At 39.7% G+C, this 18279-nt stretch overlaps 1 protein-coding gene across 8 annotated transcripts in view; it reads right to left on the bottom strand.

Moving 5' to 3' along the window:
• The window catches only part of diaph2 (diaphanous-related formin 2), a 365580-nt gene that overhangs the window by 226065 nt on the left and 121236 nt on the right, over positions 1-18279 (bottom strand). For all 8 annotated transcript variants that reach the window (XM_027277427.1, XM_027277405.1, XM_027277412.1 and 5 more), the window contains 7 exons: positions 18076-18184; positions 14914-15024; positions 13317-13429; positions 9669-9785; positions 5091-5209; positions 3543-3607; positions 2674-2778 (listed from right to left, as the gene is read on the bottom strand). In XM_027277427.1, coding sequence (XP_027133228.1) covers positions 2674-2778; positions 3543-3607; positions 5091-5209; positions 9669-9785; positions 13317-13429; positions 14914-15024; positions 18076-18184 — 739 coding nt within the window. The remainder of the gene's footprint in view (positions 1-2673; positions 2779-3542; positions 3608-5090; positions 5210-9668; positions 9786-13316; positions 13430-14913; positions 15025-18075; positions 18185-18279) is intronic.

The following is an 18279-nucleotide window of genomic DNA, read 5'->3' as shown; positions in this document are numbered from 1 at the left end:
TGGGGTGACTTGAAAGGAACTTTCATTTTTCTAGAATCTTTAAAAAATGGTACAAATATCTAAGGCAAAGAGACGTTTTATTTTATCTTCATTTTCATCCTCAGGGATTAAAAGTCGGGGCCTTTGAGATAGCTCGGGTTTGTAGAACAACCCAGAGAGATTTTTAGCAGGTACAGTATGCTTTGCTCTCTGAGAAGTTCGGCATATGTAGAAAACATTTCCAATTCAACAGAACATTTTTGGCTTAACAATTTAATTGGCTCCATCTAATAACAGCAAAGCACGCCATAATCGGGACTACACTGTGAGTTTCGCTGTCATTATCAGTTGAGTCAAATTTTGTAATCAGCCAGGGCGGAAGGCAGCCTGGCAGTAAAAGACAGAGAAAGTGGTCCACTACACCTCCAGCTTCTCTCGGGGGCCAAGCTGGGTCAGCTACAAGACCGCCAGGTTGTTAAAACCTATTAATGGGATGGCGCAGAAATCTCCAATGTACCACTGCAGTGCTACATTATTCATCACATCCAGAGCCAATTCAATTTTTTCTTTTTTACTTTGAATGGTTGCAAGTAAAGGTTTGTCCTTTGTTGATGTTTACAAGCAGAACCTTTAGTCAACTCAATTGGGGGATAATCAAACAGACATATCAAACAGGCGGCTTGTTACAATGCCAAAGTTCCCGGAGAAAGACTCTCATTAAATGTGTTGGTTCTCAAACAAGGTGAAGAGAAGCGACTCAGGCGTGCATGTTTTAATATCTGACAGGGACTCCGTCTAGGAGATGAAAGGTTAGGGTTAGTTCCCACTTCATTCATATTCAGCAAAACGACAGCGATAGCGTGGACAAACTGAGCGCGCGTCCTCACAACGATTTAAAGGTTCTGTGCTCTTTCATTTAATGGCTTTCTACAGCACTGTGTCAAATGTGGATTAGGTTACAAGACACACTCTTTCAGCCTAGTCTTCCTCAAGTAGCAGAATCACAACCATCGGAGGATGACTGTCGTCCGTTCATTGCTTGAGGTAGCAATTGAATCGTCTATGTGGACAGCAGCCTCACATGAAAAAGAGATCACTCTGAATTGTGATTACAAAACTTGCATTTAAGATCCATTGAAAAAAAATAATATATAAGCCCTGAAATTAACTCTACTAAAATTAAAATAATATGTGAGGCCAGTAAAAATGAACTGCACTTTTCTTGATTCACACTCAGTAAGGTATATGTACGTTCAATTACGCAAATTGTACCTCCATTGTGCACACACTTAATATAGTGCATTTATGTTTTTTTTTCAAGATGCATAGGGGATATGCTAATGTCCTTATGGCCACATTCATGCAAGCTTGTGCCAAACAAATTACACGTTCCCCTGCTGAGGTTAATGTTGGTTGATGTGCTGCTCTCCAGAAGTAGCCACTCTTTGAAAGAGCATTCAGACAAACAGAGGAAGAGAGGGCTTGACTCTCCAGGGCTTCTCTGCTCTACAATACCTGCTAATGCATCACAGTCAGTCAGTCTTCAAAAGGCAGAGGCCTGCCAGTGGAAGAAGGGTGAGGGGAGGGGACAGTGTGTTATAAGGAAGAAAACAGTTGGAAGCACAACATAAAAAGCTCCAACAAGGGAAAGAGGGCAAAGAAAAGTAACACAGCCCGATGCATTCATTGCTGACAGAAGATGGAAGAGCTTTAGGTTCTGACGGTGTCATTCAAATAGGTGGGCAGTAATCAGCAACCAGTTTGGGTAGACATGCCAGTAACAAGTGGTGACACAGCACTCATAGGCATATGAAATTCGGGAGTGAGATCCAACCACAAATTAGGTTTTAACGTGACAAACGCTGTGTGACTTTGGCCAGGACAACAGCCAAACAGCATGACAGCATTTGTTGTGAACCTAAGAATGATAGCTCGAGGGCTGAGGTAACTGAGAAATCTCCCAGTGATGCCTGGACCACATATGCAGGTGCAGTTTATCAGTCGTGTGCCAACATACTGTAAGCAACCTGAGATTAATGTTTGAAAGAAAAAACAATCTCTGATATAAATGTAGCTATACCATCTTTCAATGCTGGTGTATATTAAATTCCCTAAGCAAGGAGGCAAACTGCCCTTTTGTCCCAAGGCAGTAGTAAAGTGTTTGAAATTGGGTTAAGGGGGAAATAGCAGTCATTTTCTGTGCTCAAAATGGACAAGTTTGCCTGGGAAGAAATGATGTGGAGGCCAGAAAAAGAAATGCAATCCATCTTTGTGATGATAGAATTACATAGGAAAGGCTTCAATAGAGCAATTTTCCCATGAAAAGAGCTACAACTTAAGAAGGAGATTGACCATTTATTAAATCAAATGTTCTTGCATAGATAACTCCCACTTACAGCACCATCACATCTTTAAGTGGGGTGGAAAGGTATCCTTGTGACCAAATCACTCCTTTTTCTAGTGGGCGTCATTACTCTTCGTTGGTATGATATTCAGACAAATATTTTTATTCTGAATGAGACAGCATGAGATGTGGCTTTACTTAAAACACGATTTAAAGGGCAATATCTTTTTTCACTTTTCATCTTTTTCATGTTCTTTTTTTTTTTTGGAAAACAGACACAAATCTCAAAAATCTCTGGGGGAATATAACACTATTTTGTAGAGTAGTGGGATTTCTCTTTATGGATTTACCTGGGACTCCAGGGTCTGGATCTTTCCCTCCAGCTCTTTGATTCTTTCGTCCTTCTTTTGAGACTCGGCCTGGGCCTCCTGTCGTGCACTGAACTCCTCATCAAACTGCAAGAAAAGAGACAGGAGTATGTCTAGGTGCACATAACAAACACACACAGGTTGAGGAGCGGCACATCGTCTCCAGAGAATGGCCACGGGGCACATCAACAGACACCAAAACACGCTGTCTTACACTCTCTGGCCGATTTCTATTCATAGCTCTCATGGCCCTAGAGCCCTGTTGTCCTTTGTCTTTGTTACAGGCCAGGCTTTCATGTATGTTGATGGATCTAACCTTTGCAAAAACCAAGCCATGTCACTGCAATGATTTCACTGGCCCAGCAGGGTGCATGGTGGGCTGGTGGGGTCTCTTGAGAAAAGAACATATCCAGGACCCCTTTGGTGTCAACAGACAGTGGGAGTGAGGCTCCTTATTATATATTTAAATATTATACATAATATGCTGGAGGTAAGGTTTTTGGTTGGCACTTATTTTCGTTAAAAGTACAATTATTTAATGAAGCAATTAGTTAATCAATGTAATTGCTTTTAAAGGAAATGTAAGATAAAGAGAGAAGCTTAAAATGCACAACTGTTATCAAAAGAGCCAGCACATAACTTAACTCTGCCCCGGCACTGTCCACAAATAAGTATACATCAGAACATCGGCATTGATTCTTGTAATGCTGATACGGATCATGTAGCGTCACAGCCAGTTATTGATCAGGGCATGGAAAATCAATAGCTTGTCTGGGAGCTCCGAGGAAGAAAAAACTTTCCTGATGGGAGCCGGCCAACCAAGGGGGCTGTTGGAGTGATTAATGTCTCACCTTTTTGGAGTACTCTGCAGCCTTCTGCTCACTCTCTTCAACTTTGGCTTTATCCACACACTGATCTGCAAGACAAGACAGCCACAGTCAAGAGATACTTCAAAGGTATCTCTTGGTGCTTTACGACTACTTACTAAGACCAGAGTCTTGTTTATCGAAGTATATTAGATCTCATATGGCTGGAAGTAGTTCTCGAAAAGTCTGTTTGTTCCATGAGATGTTTACCGACATACTAAAGATTTTTTTTTTTTTTAAGATTTTAAGGAGGAATTTCTTTGGTAGACCTACAAATGTCATTGACAGAGAAAATAAATGAGAAAATAGATTACAATGTCTGCTCTGGGGAAAAAAGGAGACAAAATACAACACAGGCAGCTTTGGCTACTGATGCAACTGCTGTGTCGACCTTAAGACGAAGGGACAAGAAAAGAACATGTGTTTTCATGGTATGTTAAATATCACATACAGTGTAATCAGTCACACAATATTTTGCAACTATTGGCATGTGCAGATGTGCTACTTGCTTGGCCTGCCATAGGTGTCAAATACCTAACAAGTTTGAGCTCTTGAGCTGATCAGTCAAAGCCTTATGTACAGTACTAAAGTACCAACATCACAGCTTTGCGTGTTTTGTCAAATTCACTGAGTTTTCATTAAACGTGTCTGAGCTGTTTAGCTTTGAGTGTAAATCCTATATTGCAAAAATCACACTGTAGATGAATCTTTTGAAGGACGATGCATGCACAAGTTTTAACTGTAAATTGTTGTTAAATCACACATCACGCAACACATTTCCGTTGTTCCTTATTTGGAATCCACACCCTAATGTGAATGTGAAAAAAAGAACAAAGGCAGAAATGGAAAAAAAAAAAAAAAAAAAAAGAAAAGAGTGGCATTACAGTAGATGATGTGGCATCTAATTCCACGTCTTTTGTGTGAATTTTACAAAACACTTCCTTCCTATTTTTTTTTTTGTCAACTGATTAAATCTCAGTAAAGTGAGTCAGAAAACTTATTTAATATAGCATCAGCCCTCTGTGGATAGGTTTAAAAACTTTTAATGACCCTTTGTTGGCAAGTCACAGAACTGTTAGTGACACAACAGAGACAGAGAGAGTGGTGTTATTTATTTCTTTTCTCTGTTTGAAAAAGATTCACCATTAGTAATGCAGCGCAAATGGATGTTTTTACTATGATTCCTAGAACACAGTTGATATACCCTAAAGGCAGAAAGAAAACATTTAATTATTCTGAATCAACTGAATTTTGCCAAATATAGCGCGTTATTAAATGATTGGATGACGCCATCTTATATGTCAAGCCACTGTAGGTGTTTGTCAGAAAAATCTCAGGGGGATCAGGAAGGATAATGAGAATGGCTGTGAGGTATTAAAACAGTTTTAACTACATTAGTGATGTTCCTCCAGCAGTACATAGTTTAAAAAGGTCTTGAGGATGATTTCAGCATATGACAATCAACTCATTTTAGAATTTGTCAACCCCTGTTAAATTAATCAGTGAGTTAAAATGAAACAAGTCAAAAAGTACCAATCAGATGCGTGAAGTCCACATCCAATCTTTTGCTGTAGCCAAAGTCAGGGTCCATCCCATTGCGATGCAGGACCACCTGAGACACACATTCTTCTATCACCTTGTAATACTGAGGCCTGAGGGGTCAGAAAACATAAAGCAGAACAATTAGACAAGCCACAGAAAGATATGAGTGACACAAACTCTACAAGGCTAATTAACCGCAAATTATTCCCTTATCCAAGCTAGAGGTCACAAAATGCCATGTCAAAAAGGGTGCTGCAAGAGAAAATAGGAGCCCTATTAAATTTGATCACTTGCTTCACCCCGATCATGAAATTAGCAGATTAATGGGCACACAGAACCCAAGTCTGTGTTAGTCTGTCCATTTCAAGGTGACAGACGGTAGCCAAGGCTACGCTCGCCCTCTTGCCTAATTTGCAATCATCTTTGCCAATTAGAGCAACCATAAAAACTGAAATGTAAATCTAATCAGTGTAATGTGTGTAATTGAAAGCACAATGACCGAGAAAACATGTCAGCCAGTTAGGAGTGTGACCGAGTACTTGGTGCTGTCGAGCAGGGTGTCTGAATCAGCCTGAGAGTCCCATTCCGCCACACAGGTTGGTGCGTGACCTTTAACATTATCAACTTTAATTGCGAGTGACATTTAGCAAATACAATGCCAGCTTAAGCTGAGCTGCAAACTGAGAAATAATTATTTCCAAAGCATGACATTGACTAGAAGTTGATGTTGAACAACAGAAATAAACTTCATTTTTATTCCTCTAAAGACTCACCCTCCATGTGTTGTAAATTGGATGCTGCAAATTTAACCTGAAGTGGTACATGTGGAAAATAATGCAAATGAATAATGCCCTCATAAAATTATGCAAAAGCAATTCCCCAATCCAGGAACATCAACAATCACGAGTATAAACTACGTATTGCAGTTTGTGTGAACGGCTGGACAATTATGCTACAGCACTATGAAATCTGGACTCGGGATAGGGGTGGTACACGTTGGAATCATTATTAGTGGAAGAAATAAAGTATCAGCAGCTGAGGCAGGGACGACACAGAGGCTATGTTCTACTTTTAAATAGTTCTACTTTTAAACTCGAGTTATGTTTTAAGGGGTTTTCATGTGGAGCACGGTTAAGCATTGTAAAACACACATCATGCTTTTGTGATGCTTTTTTAATTTTTTTTTTTTTTTTTTATGTGAAGCAACGGACTGTAGCACTGTGCCCAAGACAAATTTCCCCACAGGGACAATAAAGTTTACTCTACTCTTCACAAATCCCTGTATGGCAAACGTGCTGTAGTTTAATGCCCTTTTAATTTCCTGTGATCGTCCAGTAGATTTACATGATAATAAGTGAAATTGAAAACTGGAAGATTTTATGACAACTTTGATTCGGATAACGACCTCAAAGTGTGATCAAACCCTGTCCGTCTAATGGCTCTGCATAAAAGCACAAAATTCTTCATTAATAAAAAAAATAAATAAATAAAAGCACAAAAAAAGGAAGGAGCCCTAATGTAGCCAAGATGGAATAATTGATGGGAGCAGAGCTGTGAACAAAGTGTCTGCTGTCAGGTGGATTATACCAAAACAGCAGCAAGTATGTTTCAAAATAAAAACAGAATGTGTTGAAATGTAATTAAGTTTATTTCTGAGACTTTGACTCTTAACTGTTGCCGATAAATTCAAAGGCTATGTTCTGTTGGTACCTGGTGGGTGGACAGGCCAGATCATGTTATGAACAGAAATATGAAAGAACACAAAATTCTGAGCCAAAGACAAGAAGAATAAATCAGCATTTAGGTGCACTGTTTTGAAAGCATGAAATGCCATACATTAAGCTTGAGCTGGCGGATTCGCCCACTCATGATTGGAACAAGATGGTGAAAGCTCACACATCGCCCTGCATGGCTTAAGCACTGTGGCACTCGGCTTACAACTGTCACCAATGTACACCACATTATTATCTCAATAAGCCGCCCTATTTTCCCTTCGTCCTCCATCCTCCGCCACCACCAAGCAGATAGGGGCTGGGTGGAGATAACTAGAGATGGAGAGAGTGACCCAGAACTGTCAGGCCCCTCCACAGTGGGCAGGGCTGGGCTCCAGAAGCCAGCATATGTCCCCTGCATCATTCCCCACCTCTTCTTTTACTTTGGCACCTTCATTTCTTCCAATGATAGCTTGCAGTTCAGCACAGCCCCAGCCACTTGATCCAGCTCTGCTCCACATAACCAGTGTAATCCCCATATCACCAGGCTCCAAAAGAGCAGATCTGCTCTATATTTACTGGGTGGGTTTGATGTGCTCCCATTCATTAGGCTTGCAGTGAGAGATTAATTATCAAAAATAAACCGAGCCCCGGAGGGGAGAGCAACAACTAATGTTGTGTTAGGAGGGATGACAGTAGACAGAGCACTTCAACAGTTTGCCCACTGTAGACCTTCTTAAGAGTTATTAGAATACTAATTATATTATTTAATTAACTGTCATTTAATGTAGATTGTTTGACACACCAATCAAAATACCAAGTGTGCCACCAATTCCAGGACATACCATGATAAAAACAACTTAATCCTTTACGTTAGAAAGGATAACATTATGAGCACACATTCCTTTGATCGCAAAGCCAAAATCGCTCACACATTTATACAACATACCTTACCTAAGACCATCGCTATTAAATGATTTCATGCATTGCCACTTCACATCCTCTGACCTACCTATTTTTACCGTTTCAATATAATGAAATATTAAACATATGCCACACTATTTCACATTCACCCGATTTTGACCACAGCATGAAAAGATGATAACTTAAGGGTAAATATTGTAATTGTAAATAAAAAAATAAAAATGAAAATAAATAAAAATAGCTGCATATACCAGAGTACTGCATCTTCCATCGTCCTAACACACACAGCTGTGATGTATGGGGAATAAAATGCCTCAGTCAGAATGCATTTCTGGTGTTAATGTTTGTGTATGCACATGTGTGTTTGTCCTTGCATTTGTGATGGGAAAAAAAAACATATCTTTCAAAAGGCCATCAGTTGTTTTCTTTTTATAGAGCATCACTACTGATCCCATCTTATTGCTGGCTTACAGAGAGGTACATGGACACTGGAGCTGATGTGGACGTGGCTGCACTAGCTGGTTAATGGGAATTCTATTTCTCACTTCCTGCGAATAGATGAGGAATACATTATTCATAACTCCAAGGGAACAGCAACTTGTCTATGGTAAATTCATCTTCTTCCTCCCATCCTCCCTTCGTCTTCCAACTCTCTCTTTTTTTTTTTGCAAAAAGGTCTGACACAGCAGTGAATTCATCAGTGTCACTCCATTCAGAAGATTGGCGGCCTTCCTGCCCAGTGACTGACATATATGCTCTTCAAAGGCAAAGTGGCAAGCTAACCCAACAGTTTGAAAATTACCTAATAATTTCAAAATGCAGTATATTATCCCTGGTGTTGTCACTTCCAGCAGGTTTATAAAAAGAGTAAGCGCACATGGGCACACATAATTCTCTTTCCAGTTATGACTGCCTGTGTAGTGCAGCACCTCACACTGCACTACTGTGCAATGCTAACATAGGTGTGGTCACAGGTGCAACAGACAACACCTGAACTTTCCACCTGCAATAAGGTAGGTAGGTGTGGCCTGAGATTCAACAGTCCATTTTCCTTTTGACCCCCTTAATAAGACAATTCCTCCTCGTACAAGATGTACTGTGGAGACTTATCTTCAGCTCCCGATTGCATGGTTGGTTTCAGCATTGCAAATTTTTACCACGTGTTATGCATTATATCACGTTCCATGTGTTTTATGATTAAGTCTGTATGTGTTCTGTGTCTCAACATTGGTCTTAAATCATTGTTGGAGTATAAGCAGCAGATATCTGGAAAACAGATAATGGATACCTGGGCTAAGACTTTCTCTGTAGTCCGATTTGCAACTTGATATGCAACTTGGTAGCTATTAAACAGAAAATAATAAGCTTAATTGCCATCAGATAATAGCTGATTGCTTCTGAGATTGAATTTCGGGCCAATGTGTTCCACCCCTTTTGCTCTCCAGTCAAACTGTTACAGCCAAAGCCCACTTAAGTGTGACTGGTCAATACTACTCAGACTACAAACGGAAACCAGAATGATTTGCAAAACAAATTTTGGTTCCACGCCTACAGATTCTACATCCATATGCAGAATCTGTTTATAGAGATTATGATTCACATCACTGCAAAATACTCTACTCAGACGATGATCTCCAGAGTTTAAATAATGAATAAGAGAGGCAAGATAATAGATGTTGCTTTCAAATGCAACACTTCTAGGTAAATGACCTAAAAGTTACAGTCATATAAGCTTGGTTCTTTTGGGAAGGTGAATGCACAGAACACATTTCAAACAAACAGAGCACACCTGCAGAGGTAAGTAATGAACAAATAAGTTTAGAGTGGTGTATGAGGTGCTTCTGTTTAATACAACAACAAAACAATCTCAAAGCTAAGACTATCCTAGCACATCGACAAGCGTCATGAAGCCAAAACATCACACAAAACCTACCTGATGTAATAGTCATTCCTGATGAGCAGTAAGTGTTGAAGAATCGACAAGAAGTAGGTCTCCGAACCAGTATCCTTCACCATGTTGGACAGGAGATGGTACACCTCACCCATATCAGTACAGGAGCAAAGTTAAGGAAAACAATTTCATGACAGTGTTATTTATCTAATAATTAATTAATGTGAGATGTTTGTTAGGTTTGCAGATGGTAGGGGAGTTGGGATAAGAGGTATCTATGTAAGATGAATGAATGTGATATGACTGTACGTGTGTCTTATGTCTCATGTTTAATGCCCCCTGTTATCCTGACACCATCACTGGATAGAATACGTTAACAACAAAAAAACTCATTATCATATAAAGACATAACTTCTTGAGTTTAAGTTAATTATTCAGGTCCATTCAACTTCTTGTTAACATTTAAAATTGTATGAGTTTTCTTTATAAATACTTTTCCCCCAGTTTCTCACCTCTGTTTTTTTTTTTTTTGACAGCTATCATCGTGCAAAAGCAAACTGAGATGTGAGTCCTCTTATCCATTCTCTCTTGGGGGAGCTACAACAGTGTAAATAGCTAACGTGAGGAGGGGGATTTGCAATAAAAGAATACTCCCTCTGGTTTACCTGTCACTCCAAGCCTTTCAGAATAGAGGAAATTAATTGCATAAAAAACTCACTGGTTTGAATGTTTAAGGGAAGAATGACAGGGAGCCAATCTTTCTCAGGGCAAAAATATGGCTGAGATTCAGTTTTCAGATTGAAACTGACATGCACTCAGGAGCGAAAATTCATGTTATTAAATTTGCAAAAGGTATTGATTATGTGTCTTGTGTTTGCTTTCCCCAAGAGGAAGTAGTGATGGCCTTGACATCTTAAACAGATGTTAAATTAGACTGTCTTTCTTTTTTACTATTCCAGGTTCGAATATCATATACTACATATGTTTACTGATTATTTGTTTGAAAAAAAAAAAGTATTTGAAGACGCCTCTTATTGATTGATTGATGATTGTTGAGATTATTGAATTAAAAGACAAGAATGATATAACATACGTTGGAATATATTTCAAAACTCAATTTTCACGCTAATGGCTGATTTGTAGTACAAGTTTAAATTAGAAATAATTAACTTCTCAAACTTCTAATAGCTTCTTAAAATTGTAGTTGTAAGAAGCAAAGAACCTAGGAAAATGAATGATTTGGAGCCTATTTAATTTGTTTGCTTGAGAAAGGAGGATTTCCCCATGGAGACTCATCTTGTTTGAAAAGTGAAATAAGCCTCCCAGATATGTGCACACATGCAGTAAAAAAAAAAAAAAACAGACAGAGGAGACAGTGTCCTTTTAGGCTCATAAAGATGAAAACTGGATTCCCATCATAACATGAATTGTGAATCTTGACATGTGCTAAAATATTTACTTAGCGCAACATACTGACTGCAAAGCAGTCAAGTGACATTATCAACACTAGCAGCGTTTTGCTATTCACCTGCTTTTGGAAAGAAAAATATCAGTTAAATGAACATGCAAGAACCGATTATTTATATTTTTAGGTGACCAAGGATTCAGGCAAACTCAAAGCAAAATGACGACTAAACAGAGTACCAGAGCAACAGTGATATTTTCCTGAGTACTAACGTGTTATAATAGCTGTTTTGATGGATATACTAATGTTATATGTCCAAAGCTCATGGGAGATTAAAGGGGTCCATTTAACACGTTTTTAAAAGGTTAATCTAAAGATTATGTCAATGCTTTATTTGTTTCCTAATATAATGTGTCAGGTTTCATCAACAGCTAATGAAGGATGACTCTGTAAGAGACTATCAATAACACAGATAATTTATTTCCTCAATAAATAAAAAAAACAGCACTTGACTGCATTCTCCATTTCCCATACTATCATCCACACAAAACAATCTGCAGCCACTGCAATTGGAGAAGATCAATTCTTTTAAATACTGTTTGACACTTTTCCTATTAATTTCAACAATGTCTGTAATTAAACTCCTATCCCATATCAAATTTTTAGAGAGAGAGGGATGGGAATACGGGCTTCTCTACACTATCATTTCCCTGCCTTGTATTAGCTGAGTATGAAGCCTGGGAGAATTACCAATCCTGTGAGATTCAATTATAGCCTCACCACAGCAGCATTTGAGAGGACATGAGAAGGAGCTCAGACTGGGAAAGTATCCAACTAGCTTCATCTATCACTAAGCTGCAGACATAAACCTAATGTAGAATGCCAATCCATTGGATGACACCCCCCTCCACGTTCTCTTTCTCGCTCTCTGTCTCTCTCTCTTTACACTCCCTCTCCAAATAATGAATAAACATGAGTGGTAGTCAAGTGTGACGTAGCACAGTCAGTGGTGGGGTCAATCAATCACTATTCCACAGCTCATTAATATGCATTAGGGGCCTGGAGTCACCTCCTCTGCACCTGGACCTGGGCCGGACACAGAGGAGACAAGCCTCTTCAGGTTAATATTCATGAAACTGCAGGGAGAAACAAGACACATATGCAATGGTCTGGTAGCAGAAGTACTACCTGCATGATATCATGCATATATGTGTGTGTGTGTGTGTGTGGGTGTGTGTGTGTGTGTGTACTATGCAAGAAAAGGGACAAAGGGTAGCCTAAGCATTCGAATCATGCTCAGAGCTCACAGATCAATACCACATTGTCCTTGGAAACAAACATTGGGCCTTCTCATTTGTGAACCTGCTCAAGCACATCATTAATCCAGGTGCACTTTTTCTCTCTCTCTCTCTCCATCTTCTCTCCATCTTCTCTCCACACACATACACATGCACGCTCACACGCACGTACACACCACCACCACCCAACCTCCTCCACTCACCTACATGTGTCAACAGAGACTGTCACTCACAGCAGAACAGTGGGATTTGGTGGAAGAAAAAGGTTGTGGGAATGAAAAATCTGCATAACAATGTCAGCGTCTGGTTGATCTGCTCACAATGTCAGCCATTCACATATAGCCTTAGAGAAGATTTGTGAATTATTAAAAGATTCTTCTCTGGGATGTTTGATAAAGTTTCCAACTCTGGACTAAATTACTGCTCACTTTATGGTTCTTCTCCTCTGTACGTTTGATTGAGTTAAATGGACATTGGTAGAGAGCTGGAAGAGGAAATCCAAGTTACTAAAAGACAGAAAGACAAGAAGTAATAATACCTGGACAGAAGAAACCACGACTACACAATAAAATATGACTTTACATAAGAATGGTTAATTGTCTGCTGTGCATATAGTAAATGGTAAGAACAGGAAACATATGTCTGTTTGATATCCTCCTCTTCAGTCTTACAACAGTCCCACTTAACCCAGTACTAACAAACAAAGGACAGAAAGTAAAGAGGCGAGGAGAGGAAAAGAAGAGTAAATAAATAGAAGGGTAAAGAAGTGGGAGTTTAAGATGACAGGGTTATTTACCTAGTATACTTGGTGAGAGATGGTGCTGGATATTGTGTTCTGGCTCCCCCAGTCCTTCTCTAATGCACCACGCCATGAAGGGCTTTAGCTTGTAAAGCTTGACCAAACCTACGACACGCACTCATCTCTTGGTGCTAGTTCTGCAAGCCTATTCATCTGTATATTCACACAGAGGGAGGACAAAAGGATATTCCATCTCAGCGCGGATGTCATCCAGGCGATGGGAGAGCTCAATAGAGTCCTCCTCCTTGTTCTCATTGAACACCTTCAGCTGGATGTCGAGCTCCTCTGTCTCTTTTAGCTCCTAGAATGAGTAGAGTTGGACACACAATCGGTTGCTGAAAATATGAAGTTAGTTTAAAGGTCATCTTGCAGACATGCTTAAGTTACAGCTTGTAACAACGTATTACTGTAGTATTTGTATTGTTGAATCCTGTCAAACTTTTGTATGTCACTGTTAATCAAGCCTTGAGTAAAAAAAAACTTGAATATTAGTTTTCCTGTTATAGCTGTGCAAAGAACTGGGAACTGAGACACCCTGAACCCTCTTACTAGGTATCCCAGACAGTACCTATTACTGCACACCTGTTCCAGCCACAAGGGGCTACAGCAGTGCTCTTTACCACTTCTCTATGAATCACCGGCAGCGGAGTTTACAGACAGAGACAGGGCCAAATGTAACCCAATTTCTGCAGGTATCAATCACCCTGCACTGTTTTTTGGGTGCACCATCTGTCTTAAGCAACACTGGTTCGGCGGGAGGTGCACAATGCCACAAAAAAGGGGGGAGGGGGGGGAGGAAAGGAGGTGGGCCAAATACATGTGTCAAGGACTATAAGAACAAAACAAATTGTGCTTTCTTTTTCAGTGGAGTTTACTTTTTCTTTGCCAGCAGCTACACTGACTCCTGAACATAACTCTTAATTAGATGAATGAGTGTCAGTTTGAATGTCGGCATTAAAAAGCGGTGAACGTGGCATTCATAAATGACTGTACACTGAGACTCTTTCATATCAGGGGGTAGAACTGAAGATAATTAAAGTAATGACAGTAATAATCAACAGGAGCAGCTGGGATGACTTATTAACAACTGGCTCTGTGACACGTTCACCCCACTCGCTACAAATGAGAGCTTGAGTGATGAGTTGGGAGCTCATTTGCCTTCTCCTCATGTGAAGATGTGTAGGCTTGCTGATAAAGATGCCAGGACGACCTGTGTGATGGGGTTCTAACACCGCGTGACAGATGACACAATCTGCTACTAGTTATAAAGTTCTACTACTACTTTAATAGTACTATGACACTATTCCTATTTGGTTTGAAATCACTTCAGTTCTCAGATATTCTGAAGAAGATTTCATTTTACACCATTATTTGTTTTGAATGCCTTGTTGTTTAAAACAATTGCATATTCCTATCACATGTACCCTGAAATTGTCTTAAAATGCTGACTATAACACATGTTAACGTGTTATAGTCTAAGAAATAATGGGAACTTATGCAACATATAGTACGTTTAATGTGTCGTATTGTAAAGCTAACAATCTGCTACAATCTGCAACAGCCTATGATGGGAATTAGTAAAAATAAGACATAGTAAGAACTTCTAATTAAAGCAATCAAAGCAATACAGTGTTACTTTTATGACCAGAAGTTTGACTGAACTGACTGAAATTGATTCACTTACTGACAAAGGAAAAAAAGTGTATATTTAGTCAACAGCCTTTCACAAAGTCAGGAGCACAACTTCATTTTTCATGCATGCTCTCTGATAGTTTGACAACTCACAGGTAGGATCTTCTTTAGACCACATCTTAAGAACTCATTGCGTAGATGTATCCGGAAGTCCAGGTCATCAGGGGAAGTGACCAGGGCATTAATCAACTGCATGCAAGCAACCTGTAGAGAGGACAATCAAAACGATGGAGAAAGAGATAAAAACAAATAAGAAATGAGACACAAAAAAAGGATATTTCATGAGTCCCTCTCCCCAGTAACGTTTTCCAGCCCAGACGTTCCCAGGGCAGATGGGATATGTAATCCCTCTGGTGAGTTCTGGGTCTGCTTTGGGGTCTCCTCCCAGTTGGACATACCCAGAAAACCTCCAAATGAAAGCACCCAGGAGGCATCCTAATCAGATTCACGAACATTCTCAGCTGGCTCCCTCAAAATGTCAAAACTCCTCGCCCTAACTCTAAGGCTGCTTGTATCTGCAATCTCATTCCTTTGGTCACTAAAAAGTTGCGGCCATAGGTGAGGGTTGGAACACGGCTAGTAAATCAAAAGCTTTGCCTTCCAGCTCAGCTCCCTCTTCACCCTGACGGCTGATATGATGCCCACATTCCTTCACTCTTGCCATGTCTTAAGATCCTTTTAAGAACAGGTTTTGAGACAAAGGGCAACCTTGGGAGAGTCCAGTTCCCAGTGAAAATGTGTTTGAATTTGTACCGAGAATAAGGACCCAGCTCTGGCTTTAGGACCCTGATGGATTGAAACAATGTCCCCAGTCCCCAAAATGATTGGAGTCTAAATAGTCAACCCAGCAAGGGTAAAGAACTGGTCCACTATTGCACATGTGGGACATAATCTGCGATTTAACAGTCAGTCAAGGATTCCTTTTCCATACCCTGGAATATAATTTCTTAGGGAGTAATACAATACCCCAATACTAGGAGCACACCCTCCGTTATAAATATATGATTTATGTAATGTAATTGTACATTTTGTGTTTGGTTTTTCTCCATTTCCAAAACCAAAAGTACAGAAAAGAGATTGCAAGAATGAGGTGGTAAGATATATAGAGAGAGACAGCAGCAGGGAGATGGTAGAATTGACTACACGTGCATTATTAATGGATTTATTGGGGGAAAAGCCTCCAAGTGTGTGTGGTGTGTGTGTTTCTGTGTGTGTTTTGGGTGAAGGAGGGGGTTAAGAGGAAATCACTGATGAATTATAATGACCAGTAAGGTGTTTCAGGGGAGCAAGCAATGGATAAGGTTTTCCTTGGACAGACAATCGATAGCAGGCTGACGGATTCCCATGGACGAAGTGAAACATTGTCTTCTAAAACCTTGACCCTGTACTGTTGTCTTGTATGTGTTATTAATAAGAGCCACAACTATGCTGATTAAATTCTGTGTGCTTTCCTGGGTTAGATGTATTATTTGTATTGTATTTCTGGGTTTAAAGTTGAATTCTAGCACTCAAATTATAAATTCAGATCCTTCCATGTAATGTCATCTTCATACACACTAGAAAATACTTTTAATACGCATTGTCTTGCTTTGCCAGGTAAATATATCTTCACACTTTTGCATGTTGGTATACTACATATGTAAGATACTGCATACATATTCCCTTAGGGAAGCACAAGTTTGTTGCAGTAGAAGATGCAGCGCCTTGAGCAGTGCCAAACACCTGTGCACTGAAACATGACATTTTACTGTATCCATCAGAGGCCAGATATATAAAGGAACCTCCACAAAATCTTCACACAATGTATGTGAGTGAAGAAAGCCATGGAGCTCATGAAAAATTCTCTCTCTTCTCCTGCATACAGATTGATACTTACATCAAGCACCTGAAACATACCTCAGTCATGTTTTGTGGATTGTGAAGCATTTGTGTTGGTGACAGGGTCACACACATGTATCTGTGTTAGGCTTAGAGAGCTGCTGTGGTGCCATAGGGTGGTTCCAAAGATCATAATTAAAAGTGACACTGCAGGGACATTTTTTATTTTTTTTTTGAGTTGAAAAGCAGAGTTTCTCTCATGCTCAGCAGACAAGCATAGCCTGAACTACGACAAAACACATTTTAATCACATTAAGTCTAGTTCTACAGCCCTTCACAGGTTTTGGATTAAAAAAAAAGTCTATTAATTTCCCCCTACATCAGCAAAGCATTTTAATTTACTTCACAATTAGCAGAGCTTCATTTCATTAATGGCAAAATTTAAGGAAAAACAACAGCCTCCTAATAAAAGAATATCTACTTTCGCTTCCACCAACCGCCTCATCAGTTTCCTTCATGACTTCACAATCCCTGCAGTTAAAAAGGGTAATTCCTTAAGTAATTCCCTATCTTTGGTTTTACAAAACATGTTTTAAGCGGTGTTTTTTTTTTTATTGGTGTTGTGTAGTTTTTTTCTGCTGTTGAAGAATAGTAGTGAAAATTAAGAGATGTATGGTGCTTTAGTTGCCCTTTCACGAGTCCTCTGAGACCCGACTTTGACAGCAGTGTGGAAAAAAGCGAGAGGAAGTATTTGTAAGATGTAAAAAAAAAAAAAAAGAGAGAGAAGGAAGACAAAAAGCTTAGAGGAATTCAACATCTCCGCTTTTTTTTTATTATCGTTTCCCTGGTGTTCGCAAAAAGAATAGGGTTGTTCGGTAGAGGCAGGTGTTTTTGATTAAAGTAGTAGTGATGGAGCTCCAGGTGCATTTCAATAGGCAAGCGATCACATATCATCAAGCGCAAGAGGTGCAATGGTGTTGACGAGTGAACCAAAGGCACGAAGAGAAGCAGAGAAAAACACCTGTATGAAGACAGCTGAGGCTGAGGTACAATGGGCAGCAGAGTCACACAACTGTCAATCCCAGTCTTACCTGGCATCGAACGTGGTCTTCATGACGAAACAGAACTTGTGTGAATGACACTATGGTGTTTCTGTCCACTGTACATAGCAAAACTCCTGCCTTTTGTTAAGTAGCTAGTTTGTTTGTTTTTTTATTTTGGTAGTATGAATCACTCTATATGACTATTCATAGTACCCTGAATTGTCACAGAGTAAGACACTATTCAGAACATTCCTGTAGACTAACAGTGGTTAGAGTACTGGCCATGAACCATAAAGGTCACTTTTATTCTTCAAAGGAAACAATTGAATAAAAGGGCAGGGATGATGAATATTAGAGACTGATGTTAACTGCTTTTTGGTGTGCAATTACTAACCTGCAGCTGCTGGGCTTCATGGTTCTCCAGTCCTTCCACAATCGAAGCAAATCTCTCTTTATTGTTCCTCTCTGCAGCAATTGTCATGGCAGCTAGAATCTTATCCAGGCTGGAAGAAAACAGAAAACAGGGAGCGGGCGCAACACAAAAGTCAACAAACACTTTTATCACCTCGCCGACAGGACATTTACTCACAATTTTCAG

Source organism: Larimichthys crocea, chromosome I (genome assembly GCF_000972845.2).
Source record: "Larimichthys crocea isolate SSNF chromosome I, L_crocea_2.0, whole genome shotgun sequence".
NCBI classification, from domain to species: Eukaryota; Metazoa; Chordata; class Actinopteri; family Sciaenidae; genus Larimichthys; species Larimichthys crocea.
Note: the sequence above shows the minus strand (reverse complement) of the source record. Positions and strands in the feature narration are given on the sequence as shown.